The 13239-nt window shown below is 41.7% G+C and overlaps 1 protein-coding gene across 4 annotated transcripts in view; it reads left to right on the top strand.

Moving 5' to 3' along the window:
* The window catches only part of stat6 (signal transducer and activator of transcription 6, interleukin-4 induced), a 231692-nt gene that overhangs the window by 205406 nt on the left and 13047 nt on the right, over positions 1-13239 (top strand). For all 4 annotated transcript variants that reach the window (XM_060938425.1, XM_060938423.1, XM_060938424.1 and 1 more), the window contains exons 14-17: positions 1454-1548; positions 1641-1774; positions 1940-2113; positions 9168-9228. In XM_060938425.1, coding sequence (XP_060794408.1) covers positions 1454-1548; positions 1641-1774; positions 1940-2113; positions 9168-9228 — 464 coding nt within the window. The remainder of the gene's footprint in view (positions 1-1453; positions 1549-1640; positions 1775-1939; positions 2114-9167; positions 9229-13239) is intronic.

Here is a 13239-nt window from a genome sequence, read left to right as displayed (position 1 = left end):
CCTCATTTGGGTGATAACAGATAACATGATTATAAATAACTTGTTTCTATAACTGCATTCTATATAATCACAAATTGTAACTGTGCAACCAGGAAAATCATTATAGTTTTAACATGAAATCTGTTTTGTTGACATTATAAACTGTTCATTGATGTAAACTTGAGTGCAAATCTGTTGGGTACCTTGCTCAATGGCACTTCAGCCATTCCTGCTGGTCCAGGGAATCAAACTGCGAACCTTTTAGTTCCAAAGCTGCTTCTCTAGCCATTAGGCCATGGCTTCCCGGGGTCTTGCACTCATGGCCGCCCATGAGACAGCCACATCTGGTTCTGGTCCATCACAATGGAATAACCATATGAAAACAGAATGAATCAGTGAAAAGAATTTAAAATATAACTACTTTGACAACTCTAAATTGACGGTAGGTGTGAATGTGAGTGTGAATGGTTGTCTGTGTCTATGTGTCAGCCCTGTGATGACCTGGCGACTTGTCCAGGGTGTACCCCACCTTTCGCCCGTAGTCAGCTGGGATAGGCTCCAGCTTGCCTGTGACCCTGTAGAACAGGATAAAGCGGCTACAGATAATGAGATGAGATGAGAACTACTTTGACAATCTATCCATCCATCCATCCATCCATCCATCCATCCATCCATCCATCCATCCATCTTCTTCTGCTTATCTGAAGTCAGGTCGCAGTTGCAGCAGGCTAAGCAGGGTATTCCAACCCTGCCACCTGGCTCACAATGCACTCGACCCCAGTGCCTGTCCTTGGGGTTGGTGAGCCCACATGGCAGTGGCTCCATGTAATTTCTTCAGGCTGTACCCGGCTGGGTCCCATGGACCAAGGCCCAGCCACCAGACACTTGCCAGCGAGCTCCCCTCCCAGGTCTGGCTCCAGGAGGAGGCCTTGGTTTCCACTCCTGGGTGAGGTGTTGCAGCTCCTTTTTTGCCATTTCATCGAGGTCTTGAATCGCTCTTTGTCTGGCCTCTCTCCTGGAACCAGTTTGCCTTGGGAGACCCTACCAGGGGTTAATGCCCCCGACAACACAGCTCCCAGGATCACCGAGACACCCAAACCCCTCCACCGCATTAAGGTGGCGATTCTTCGGAGGGGAATACTTTGACAAATTATCTTCAATTTCATGTAACAGTTTAGGCTTAGGATGTTGGTGGATTGTTGAGGATTGTTTTTTAAACAGTGGAATATCCATGGATACGAAAACGGCGACTTGCTACTTGACGCACAGCCTTCTGGGAAGCATGAGCTGGCCCCTTTAAAGTAAAATCTTGACCTAACAAAACATTTGATAGTCTTCTGTCTCGATCTTTACTCTGGCTTGCTTCATTTAAACTCAATCTCACTTAGTCCTTACCTTGATCAGTGTTCATCTATACATACTCCATGAGATCCTATGCAGCCAAAGATGTAATATTTCATTATTTCCAATACAGGAAGTTCTGCCTGGGCGAAACTTCACCTTCTGGCAGTGGTTTGAAGGAGTGATTGATCTGACCAAAAAATGCCTAAAGGCTTACTGGAGTGATGGGTAAAAGAAGCTTCAGTGGTCTCAGATTAACCAGTAAACTTCATATAACATCATCATTGTTTTTCAATAATCTGTGCTGTTGTCCACTGCAGACTCATCCTTGGCTTTATTGGGAAGCAGCACCTTCACATCATTTTGCAGGACCAACCCAGCGGCACGTTTCTGCTGCGCTTCAGTGACTCGGAAATCGGTGGCATCACCATTGCCTACGTCGGCCTCAGTGATGGTATGTATGAGTCATATTTAATTGAGTAAAAACATTTCAAAGGTCTATTTTGTGTCACTTTTCTGCTGTATTGGCCTTAATTCTGGCATCCGTATGTTTAGACCTTGGTTTATGTTGTCCGTCATCTCTCTCTCTCTCTCTCTCTCTCTCTCTCTGTATCTCCAGGTGGATGCAGGAAAATCCAGAACATCCAACCTTTCACCAAAAAAGACCTGGACTCAGTCGGCCTTGGCGATCGTATTCGGGACATCGGCTTGATCTCACAAGTATATTCACATGCACCAGGACGATCTGCACGACTCATGTCAAAAAATGAAGCATTTAAAAAATTTTATACAGGCAAGTATGCATGGCACAGTATGATGCCATCACATCTTTATGTTAGAGACAGAGGAGAATTTGTGACTTTGTTAAATGTTGTGTGATCATAGAAAAGATTTATTTTTCCTGAAACGTAATGCAGTGGTCAATATGTGATCAGCAATCTGTTCAATATGATCAGAATCGTCTGAACTAGTAGTTATTGCCCGTGAACCTGATTTCCTCTGAATGGTGCTCATTTACTAAACGGAGCGGAATGTCCAAATAACACAGGTCTAGAAGGCCCAGTGGAGAGTTGAGTGGACACATGTGATATCTCTGTTTTCACTGTGTTCTGTCAGAATGACGTAAATCGCTCCCCACGTCTCTTCAGTGACATAGACTCAGCCCTAGCGGAAGTCTCCGGCGAGGTCCCATATGATTGAAACTCTCAGGCGAGTGGGGGAGGGGATTTCCTGCCGAGGCTGCGCGCAGTGTGCTAACACGAGCATGTAGCCTACGGGAAATGAATAGTGCGTTGGAAAATTCCCAAAGCCCCGACCTGAACCCTATTGGAAATTTGTGGACTACTCTTAAAAGCCAGGTCCATGCCAGGAAACCAACCAATTTAAATGACAATTCTGCCAAGAAGAGCGGTCAAATATCCAGCCAGAATTACGCCAGAAGCTTGTTGATGGCTACCAAAAGTGTCTGGTCGAGGTGCAACTTCCTAAGGGACATTTAACCAAATATTAGTGGGGTGTATGTATATAATTGAGCCTGTATGTATAATTTTGACCCTGTGTGGATTAGAGAAAATCCAAAACAAATTCAAACTTGTGCACTCAATTCTTGTTTTTTTTTTTTTGAAGTCATTAAAGGTGTACGCTGTACAATCATTCCACCCTGGAAAAAGAACAGTTCAAGGAAAGCATTAACAGCCCAAAATTACCATGACATTCATGCCCATGATGAGTGTATGTAAACTTCTGACCACAACTGTATGTGCGTCAATTTGCATAGGTGAACAGATAGAGAGACAGAGAGACAGGCAGCCTTCCTTTAGTAGTATAGAGGATGTGCAGTCACGTGACCCGCACGTGTGTACTCTGCCATATTGGATGGCATCAGGATTGTTTACCTTGCGCGAGCGTAATGGATCCAGGGAGTAATCCCCAAGAAAATTCGGAAAATACCCCATCTACATCGCGCGATAACTTGTCTAAGTTTGTTCAGCATCTTGAAGGTGACGTGAGGCAGCGTTACGTGGAAAAGTGTTCCAGGTTGGGGATTGCAGATCCGTACAACTTGCCGCAATCCTTGTTCAGGGAAATTCGGAGCTGCGGTGCCGGCGATTTGCCCGATCTGGCCTACCACGACATTTACAATTTTCTTGTTAATCGTGAATCGTGTTACACTGGCAAAGCCCTCAAAGCTTACAAGAGCCTGGAAGCTTATAAATATTTTGTTGCGGGATGGGTATCCCAACTATACCTCTGGAATGGTCCGAAGAAGAATGTCTACTTGATAACCTCACAGGTAAGTGGCATTAAGATGTTTATCATAAAGAGACTATGCAGGACGTTTTATTGTAAGAATGTTCGAAATCTAAACTCAGTTCCAGATAATGACAGGGTTGTAAATATGTTTTTGTCTGAAAAACAGTAAATCAGAAAGCTGCGCATGTTTGCGCGGAAGCTGCGCAAATGTGCGCAGCTTTCTGATTTACTGTTTTCTTCTCATACTTCCTGTTTCATGGACTGTAACGGCATTTGCTCATTTAGTAATTTTAATACAGAATTTACTTTGATGAAATTATTCAGACACTCCAACGCCCCCCCTAAAAAAAAAATCGGATCTGCACGATTCAGCCGTGAAAAAGGCGCATCCGCCGTTTGCATCCCTGTTTAAACTCATAGGTTAACCAACTTTAACCGGCTAATGAGGCTCGGTGGTCAGTCAAGATTTTTTTTAGTTTTCGCCATCCCTACTATGGATTGGCCTGAGCCAAAAAGATGAAACATTGTCATAGACTAGGCCAGGGTAGTAGGGCTAGGCATAGCCATTTTAAACGTTAGAGACTGTCTAGTTTCTAAGTATGCAGTTATCATTCAATCCGAAAATCAACTTAACAGATGTACTAGGAGTATTGAATTAGAAGATTACACCTACCTGATATGAAGTGTTCACTACAAATTCGGCTGGTAGAACTGGGGTACCAGTTTTCTCTTCGCACAGCGGACACCCATTTTGCGGGTCTCTCCTCGTCTGCGGGGAATCTATAAAATGACAGGCCCTCCTTTTTACCCTGTCTATTGGTACAACCAAATGCTGAACAAGATATAACCATTCTCGAAAGATCTACTCCCACACGCTTGATAATTAGAACGGGTTCGTCTAAGTTCTATGCGCGGCCATGCCGTCCAAGATGGCAGATAAACAAATATCACGTGACCTTGTGACGTCACGTGCACACTCTCTATAGATAGTGCAGCTTCAGTTCTAAAGAGAGGTCACACCTCCTTCTAGACTGACAAACATACGAGTAGAGGCTCCATCTTACTCACGGGGACTGAAAGGCACAGGGGCCACGACTTCTTTTTTAAGATTTCACAGAAGCATGGAGGGGGAGAGAAAGTGAGCAAGAATGAATGATAAGGAATGAAAGGAATGAAAGGAATGAATAATAATGTGCAGCCGTATCGTAAATATTGTGACTGGTGCACCAGTTTGCATTCATATTATTGCTGAGAATGAGTAAAATGAGGAAGACTGTACTTGTGCATGACAGGAAGTTTCATACTAGGCATTCTTCAGTATTTGCAGTGACGGTTATTATATTTAACAGTTATTCCACGAAATCGAGTCGTACATGAGCTGACACCCGACGAGGGACGTAGCACCGAGTTGTCTATAAGCCGTGTATGACGAGATTGAGTGGAATAACTGTTTTATTCTATCCACATTCACTGGGTTTTGAGAAACAGAGCATTTTTATTTTTATTTTTTGCAAATTCCATAAAAAAACTTGATACAAAACGTCCGACAAAATAATTTCCGCTTAGAATGTAAACAAACCGGTGAAATGACAGGAGCAATTTGTGAAAAATGCTATAATAATAATTCTTGAAAAATAAAAAAAGATACGTTCTTACCATGAAATATACATTTATTCCATATTTCATTGCTTTCCTTTTGTATTTTTACCTCGCACGCGACAGAGTAAGCGGGGCGAGGTCTTGTAATCAGTGCGGTTTGTTTGTGTGTCTGTTAACAATCTAGCATCTAGACGGTTGCAACCGATTGACTTCAAATTTTCAGAGTGGGTGTGCAATGGTCCATAGATTACCTGATTAAATTTTGGGGGTAATCGGGTCAAGGTGAAGGTCAAGGTCACCGGAAAGGTCAACCTTTCGGTCAAAATAACATATTTTCCATTATAACTCAAAAACAGTTGCCCGATAGACAAACGTTTACTGTTATGAGCATATAGGAACTCCCAAATGGCCTTTCATTTGGCACCATGATCTTTGACCTTGATTAACCTTGAAAGGTCAAACTCAATGTCACGGATTTTCAGAGGGCTGTAACTTGAAAACGGTTGATGCTAGACAGATATTTACTATTATCAACTTATAGGAAGTGCCATATGGGCTTTCATTTGGCACCATGATCTTTGACCCTGAGTGACCTTGAAAGGTCAAACTGAAGGTCATGGGTTTTCAAAAGATACAAACCTTCAACTTTAAAATGGTTCATGATAGCCAGATGTTTACCATTATCAACATATAAGAAGTCCCATATGGGCTTTCAGTTGCTGCCATGACCTTTGACCTTGAATGACTTTGAAATGTCAAACTCAAAGTCATGGATTTATGACTATAACCTGACAGCTGATGATTGAGAAATCTTACCATTATCAACATATAGGTATAAAATAGAGGTCTGCGCGGGACAGAATTTTCAGTCCCGCTCCTGCATTGTGCAGTCCCGTTCCCGCCCGCTCCCGCAAAGAATTATGATTTTCAGTCCCGCTCCCGCCCGCGCCTGCCATATTTTGTCCTTCTCCCGCCCGCAAATCCCGCATGATGCAGATGTTCACGTTATTTCTCACGAAAGTTCTTGTCATTGTTCATGTCATCAACAACAGCTCTTCTAAATTTGAGTGCCCTATCATCTACATGACGTGACACAGTTGTTGGATGGGGCAGAATATCTCGCACATCGAATTTGCCTATTGTGGCTGCCGTGTCAACTAAGTGTTGGGCTAACTGAACTAATCCCCGACCAGTGATGCTGTCATACGGGCGGAGGTCCGCAGCAACAAAATCAACGCATTTCTCCACGGTTTTTGCCTTCAACGCATCTGTCACTTTTGCGTTGTTCCCTCTGAACTCCAACAATTGTTGTCCTTTTAAGACAGTACATACATGGCGATTCAGGCCTGATGTACCTGATTTATGGCCGTTGTATGTCAGAACCTTTTGGCACTTATCACAACAAGCAAAGGGCAGCTGATTTCCCTCTGCGTCATACACGAGTGAGAACGATTTCCAAATGTCTGATTTCAGGACTCTTGACTTTTTAACGGTAAATGTACCTCTTTTTAAAGCAGCACTTACTTCTGAAGCACTGTGAGCTTCACTAGAGGAGCTCTGCTCTTCTGCCATGATCGGAGATCTCAAACACGGAAGAACGGAAAGGAATCGGAAACATACGCGAGATTAGACCACATCCGCAAATTTAGGCATCTTAAAATGTTTTTATTAATGCCAAATAAAATATCCAGCACAAAATATATATGATAGACATAAATTAATAATTTATAAATTTTATTTTAAACACGTTTTTAGTTAGCGGGACTGCAGCTTATCACCTCTCCCGCCCGCTCCCGCATTGTGCACTCCCGCCCGCGCCCGCAATGAGCTTTCAAAATTTGTCCTGCACCGCACTGCTTTGCGTCGGGTCCCGCGGGTCCCTCGGGACTCCCGCGGGAGTGCAGGGCTCTAGTATAAAATAAGTGCTGCCGGGCGAGGTTTGTTTTTGGGGGGTTTTGTTTTCGAATAGAGTTTTTATTTCATCCTCGGTTAGTTCAGCAACACGATCCGCCTTTTTTTTTCTCTACTCACAGTATATGAGCCGATAGCCTAGTTGTACCGTAAATTAGCCAATCAGAGCATGCGATTGCTCATATCCAGTGAATGTGGATAGAATAAGAAAAAAATTATTTGTGCACAATATGTTTCAACCACTTATGAAAAAAACATACATTTTTCACAGGATGCAGATCTAATTTGTGTTTCGCACTCTTTGTTCTCACGTCCCTGACACTCTGTCTGCACCGAGGCAGAGTTTATTCACTAGCAGTTTGCTTTGTTTATTTCCTCTTCCTGAAATATAGAACAGCTGCACATGGGATTCCTATGTGTTGTTTTATTCTAATGTTCGGAACAGTGTGTGGGAGTGCCCTGTGGTGCCACTAGTGATAGAGCATGTTATCTTTGTTATTTTTAGCATCAGTAGTCTCAGTTTCAGAGCTACGGTATATCTCCTGGATTTTCTTTGGAGCAAATACTTGTGTCTTCTGTTGCTTCATTTATTACAAGTGTACTGACATTGACATTTTAACTGCTAAATTTGAGCAGCATGCTCTTTTCTGTGCTTCTTTGTGCAAGTCACCCTCCATAACATTGAGCCTGTATCATTGTGGTGTTTAGATCTGATTGTCATTTTATAATTCGCTACAGAGCGAGTGATTCATGTGGGAAACCCTGAGTTTTCAAATGTGTGCTTTGAATGTGCACGCCATAAAACTACACGCAGAGCTTTCCTATTTGCTCTGTGATGCATGACTGGAACGGTATAAAATTAACACTATGATTTTGTTAACCAGACATAACTCGCAGTATTACAACTTTTCGTAGATCGCAGTAGTTGCGTACAGCTACACATTTTCAAAAAGGACACCATTAAAAGTAGACTGCCTTTCAGATTTTTCGAGTGCAGGTCATAAAAATAATTTTCCCTGACACTAAGTTATTTTTGTTTAGTGAACCGCAAGCTACCAAATTTGAGTCACAGACTTCCAATTTTATTAGGTTTTTTAATAGAACAATAAATGAATTTAGAGCCATGTGGCCTTAAATTCTCCGCTATTTTTTCCTGCTTCACCATGACGCAATTCAAGATACTACGTCATGGTGGGCTTTCCCCATTCGCGCAAGGGCATTGTGGGATACAAATTTGTAACAGGAGAGAAAAATGGAGGACGTGAGTGTGCGAATGAAACGTGAAAGGCCGACTACAGTAACGGAAAGCGAGAAGAAAAGACATTATGTTGCGAAGGAAAGGATACGCAGGACCAAACTAATAAATATTGGCGGTCAGCGAGCACCTCGGTGTGATCAGCTGTTCGTTTAGTGATGAAAAAGAAGGGAAACCTGTGCATGCGCACACAGACTTCCTCTGTCTGCTTGACTGCGCGAAGCGAGTGATTTCATGCACATTATTTGCTCTGGAATCCCCTCAAATTAAATAACTTCCCAACCACAGAATGGTCTGGGGGTTTTTTTTGTGGTTTTTTTTTTTAGATATTACAGAAATAAACATGACCAAATTTGAGAGGGAGATAAATTTCACCGATTTTATGAACTCGAAAGGCCGTCTAGCTTTAAATGCTGTCCTACCGCTACATTACTTTGAAAGAGAAGGAGGGATAAAATAAAGTAAGGAAGGGCAAAGGGAAATGGAAAATAAATAAATAAATAAATAGTGAGAAAGAACCAGACAGAAAAAAAATTAAGAAAGTCAGGAAAAAGGCAGTCGGTGAAAGTAATACCTTGTAAAATGCACCGAGCAAAGCCGAGCTGCTGATTGGTCCACTGTGAAGCCCAACAGATCATGAGTAGATGAAAGTTGGATATCAGACTGACAGAAGTTCAATGTGTTTCAGTGGAAAAGATTCAAACCTTCAGCTTTATCTGTATGCGATTACAGAGGTGTTATTCTGTTCCAAGATTTCCATATCACATTATACCATCATGAATTCACAACCATGCAGTGAAGTAAAACAAAGCGCTTTCTTTTCCCACAGTTCCATCTGCGCCACACCCAGACGGATACCTGCCCTTCAAGCTCACCACTGTGGTCGATCAGTAAGTAACACAACATAATTTGTCTCTTTATAATAAACCGCCAGGTACTACAAAGCGAGTCAACTTTCAAATTATTCACGTCCTTCAAATGAATAGGCAAAATGTTTGGTTAAAATGATGACACATTTAAAATTTTATATTCAAACTACTGCAGAAACTGGGTCTAGCTTTCCTGTAGGAAAAGCATTTGCATAAAAAAAAAAAAAAACTTTTGGATTTTCTTCCTAATTTGGTCACTTTCCCATCCGGACCTTTTCTCCCCCCCCCCCTTTTTTTTTACACTACTGTTCAAAAGTTTGGGGTCACTTTGAAATGTCCTTATTTTTGAAAGAAAAGTACTGTTCTTTTCAATGAAGATCACTTTAAACTAATCAGAAATCCACTCTATACATTGCTAATGTGGTAAATGACTATTCTAGCTGCAAATGTCTGGTTTTTGGTGCAATATCTCCATAGGTGTATAGAGGCCCATTTCCAGCAACTCTCACTCCAGTGTTCTAATGGTACAATGTGTTTGCTCATTGCATCAGAAGGCTAATGGATGATTAGAAAACCCTTGTATAATCATGTTAGCACAGCTGAAAACAGTTGAGCTCTTTAGAGAAGCTATAAAACTGACCTTCCTTTGAGCAGATTGAGTTACTGGAGCATCACATTTGTGGGGTCGATTAAATGCTCAAAATGGCCAGAAAAATGTCTTGACTATATTTTCTATTCATTTTACAACTTATGGTGGTAAATAAAAGTGTGACTTTTCATGGAAAACACAAAGTTGTCTGGGTGACCCCAAACTTTTGAACAGTAGTGTACCTCCGCCAAAGAGGTTATGTTTTCGGTAGCGTTTGTTTGTTTATTTGTTGGTTTGTCTGTTAGCAACATTACAGAAAAAGTAATGAACGGATTGCTCTGAAATTTTTTCCAGAGGTGTGACTGGGCACAAGTAACAATCCATTAAATTTTGGCGGTGATCCGGATCACCTTCTGGATCCCGGATTTTTTTAAAGGATTCTTGGCGGAGGTCCGCGCTCTCCGAGTGCTTTTCTAGTTTTTGGTATGGTTTGATGCTATACCCTCACTCCAAAGGAAGGCGGTATACTGGTTTACATCTGTCTGTCTGTCCGTCCAGAACACCCTTTTTCTCAGCAACCACAAATCATAGCCACTTGGTACTTGGTACCAAACTTCAGCTTGGGGTTTTATACCATGTATACCGTTTTCAGGTCTGTTGCCCATCAACTTCCTGTTTACCGACTGAATGTATTTATGAAACATATAGTGTGGGTTTACAAAATTTTTGTAACATATTTCTCAGCAACTACAAATCACAACTGCTTAACATTTGATACCGAGCTTCAGCTTGGGGTTCGATACCGTGTATACCGTTTTCAGGTCTGTCCAACATCAACTTCCTGTTTACCAACTGAATGTAATTACGAAACATAGCATGGATTTACACAATTTTTGTAACAAATTTCTCAACAGGGCGGCACGGTGGTGTAGTGGTTAGCACTGTCGCTTCACAGCAAGAAGGTCCGAGTTTGAGCCCCGTGGCCGACGAGGGCCTTTCTGTGTGGAGTTTGCATGTTCTCCCCGCGTCCGCGTGGGTTTCCTCCAGGTGCTCCGGTTTCCCCCACAGTCCAAAGACATGCAGGTTAGGTTAACTGGTGACTCTAAATTGACCGTAGGTGTGAGTGTGAGTGTGAATGGTTGTCTGTGTCTATGTGTCAGCCCTGTGATGACCTGGCGACTTGTCCAGGGTGTACCCCGCCTTTCGCCCGTAGTCAGCTGGGATAGGCTCCAGCTTGCCTGCGACCCTGTAGAACAGGATAAAGCGGCTAGAGATGATGAGATGAATGTTTTGTCCGCCAGTTGTGGCATTGCTCCAGACCCAGTTTTGGGCTTTGGTTTCCTCAGGCCTTGGTCCACCATGGGTGATGTGTCTTCTGCTCACTGTGGACTGGAATGAGTTTGTTGTTCTCTTTTAACATCAGGTTTGTCCAGCTCTCTGTGCAGTGGTGCTTCTGTCCTCGCTTTGTGAATCCAGTTCTGAGTGATGTTGCCAGGTGGCGTCATAGTAGCTGTGCAGGTGGTGTGGGACATACCTTCATATGCCTTTTGGTGGGATTGTGGGCAGCTACGCCACTGAAATTACATCCTGACCCTCTTTTTGTGGACTTTTTTTGTAATTGTAAAGCGACCTTGGGTATGAGAAAGACACTATATAAGTTGAAATTATTGTTATTATTATTATCTACCCACCAGCCAGCTATCCTCCATCGCATGACATCTACCAACCAGGGGGGTGAAAGCTTGCTCTGACACACATGAATCCAGCCATCGCATCTTTTCAAACTGCTGCTCATGTTACATCACAGGGCAGTGTAACACGCTTAAAGGAAAGTGCTATCCACCCACTTCTGCATATATGAGATCACAGATGCCGGTGATTGGCTAGTGTTGTCCTAATTGACAGCTGAGAAAATGATCCCATCCCTCTCACCCAGAAAACATGGTCAAAGGCATATAACAATTCAATCGATTCATGAATCGATTTGATTCATTATATTGGGTTTATAATTCAATTTTCCCACAATATTTTTGAAAAAAATTAAATGAAGAAAATTTTAATACCAAATAAATGCAACATTTATCTTCCTTTGATCAATTCAAATATTCCTTTTGTTAAATAAAAAAAAACACTTTTGTTTCATTTTCTTAATAACAACAATAATTATTTAACCATATTTGTAAAGGTTGGAGTAAAATATAATCACCTATTAACTAAAATAGTTCTTTTATTAAAAATGAAAAATGTTACAAACAACTAGGCCTTTTCTTAATAAACTTTTTTGACCGTTTGTCGAGGTGGTAGTCAGGCTTCAGCAGAAAACAACTACCTCCTTTTCTTTTCTTTTCTTTAGCTTTTGGCGGTCTGTAAAACAAGAGCTCTGATTTTGTGCGAAATCTATTTGTACAGTCAATCTCAGAACAGCTCTTTCCCATTTTAGATCTGTTTTTTTGTGTGTTTTCACGCCATGTATTTCGAGCTGTGTTACTTCCGCCTAAGGTGAAGTCTCACGTATTCCCGCAATTTAAATAATATTGGCTGGCGTTGAGTGGTATATCAGATATATTCCATTCAGCGAGCATGATATTGAACAAGTCGAAGACGAGTAGCTGAACGGAATATATCTGATATACCAAGAAAAAAGCCAGCCAATATTATTATTATACATACACACTCTTCATATCAGCATACTCGAAGGCTAGTGCAAGCTTACCTGAGACGTGGTGCTGTTAACGCGGCAGTCCAGTTACCTTCTAGCCAGTGTAGTGTTAGCAAAGGCCAGTGCTAGTGCAGTCAAGCCAAATATTTTTATTATTACTATTTTCACAGTGTAATTTACTTACTTACTTTTAAAATCAACACTGACAGCTACACACAACAGAGCGACCTGGCCAAAATTTGCTCAAAATTTTCCACTTTTAACGAAGCAAACCTGGCGGTCATGTGTGTTTACAAACTGTCACAGTCATTCGCGAGCACGGAAGTTTTACATCTCCAATGTGTCTCTTTTCCAGTTCTTCAATGTCCGTTGGTATGTTTTTTCTCTTGTAAATGTGCATGAAGAATATCTAATGAAGTTTTGGTAGCCTTTTGGGTGTTCAGCACGTCTTTAGTTTTAGTTTTCAGTTTGTTTACTTCTTTAGTGCTTAAACCTAGTACTAAATTAGCCTCGTCTTCTCTCTTTCCCGGCTGACAAAGAAATGATTCTGCGCATGTGCAGCAAAAAAGTTTTGTCACTGGATATTCTCACGAGCTCCAATGTGTGATGTCATGTTGTCTTGACAGCGTGCAATATTATCACAACATTGCACACTCATTCTCCATTGGGGAGAGTGGCGTAATACAACCCCGATTCCAAAAAAGTTGGGACAAAGTACAAATTGTAAATAAAAACGGAATACAATGATGTGGAAGTTTCAAAATTCCATATTTTATTCAGAATA

Source organism: Neoarius graeffei, chromosome 13, assembly GCF_027579695.1.
Source record: "Neoarius graeffei isolate fNeoGra1 chromosome 13, fNeoGra1.pri, whole genome shotgun sequence".
Lineage (NCBI taxonomy): Eukaryota > Metazoa > Chordata > Actinopteri > Siluriformes > Ariidae > Neoarius > Neoarius graeffei.
The sequence above is the reverse complement of the archived record's forward strand: the minus strand, read 5'-3'. Positions and strand labels throughout refer to the sequence as shown.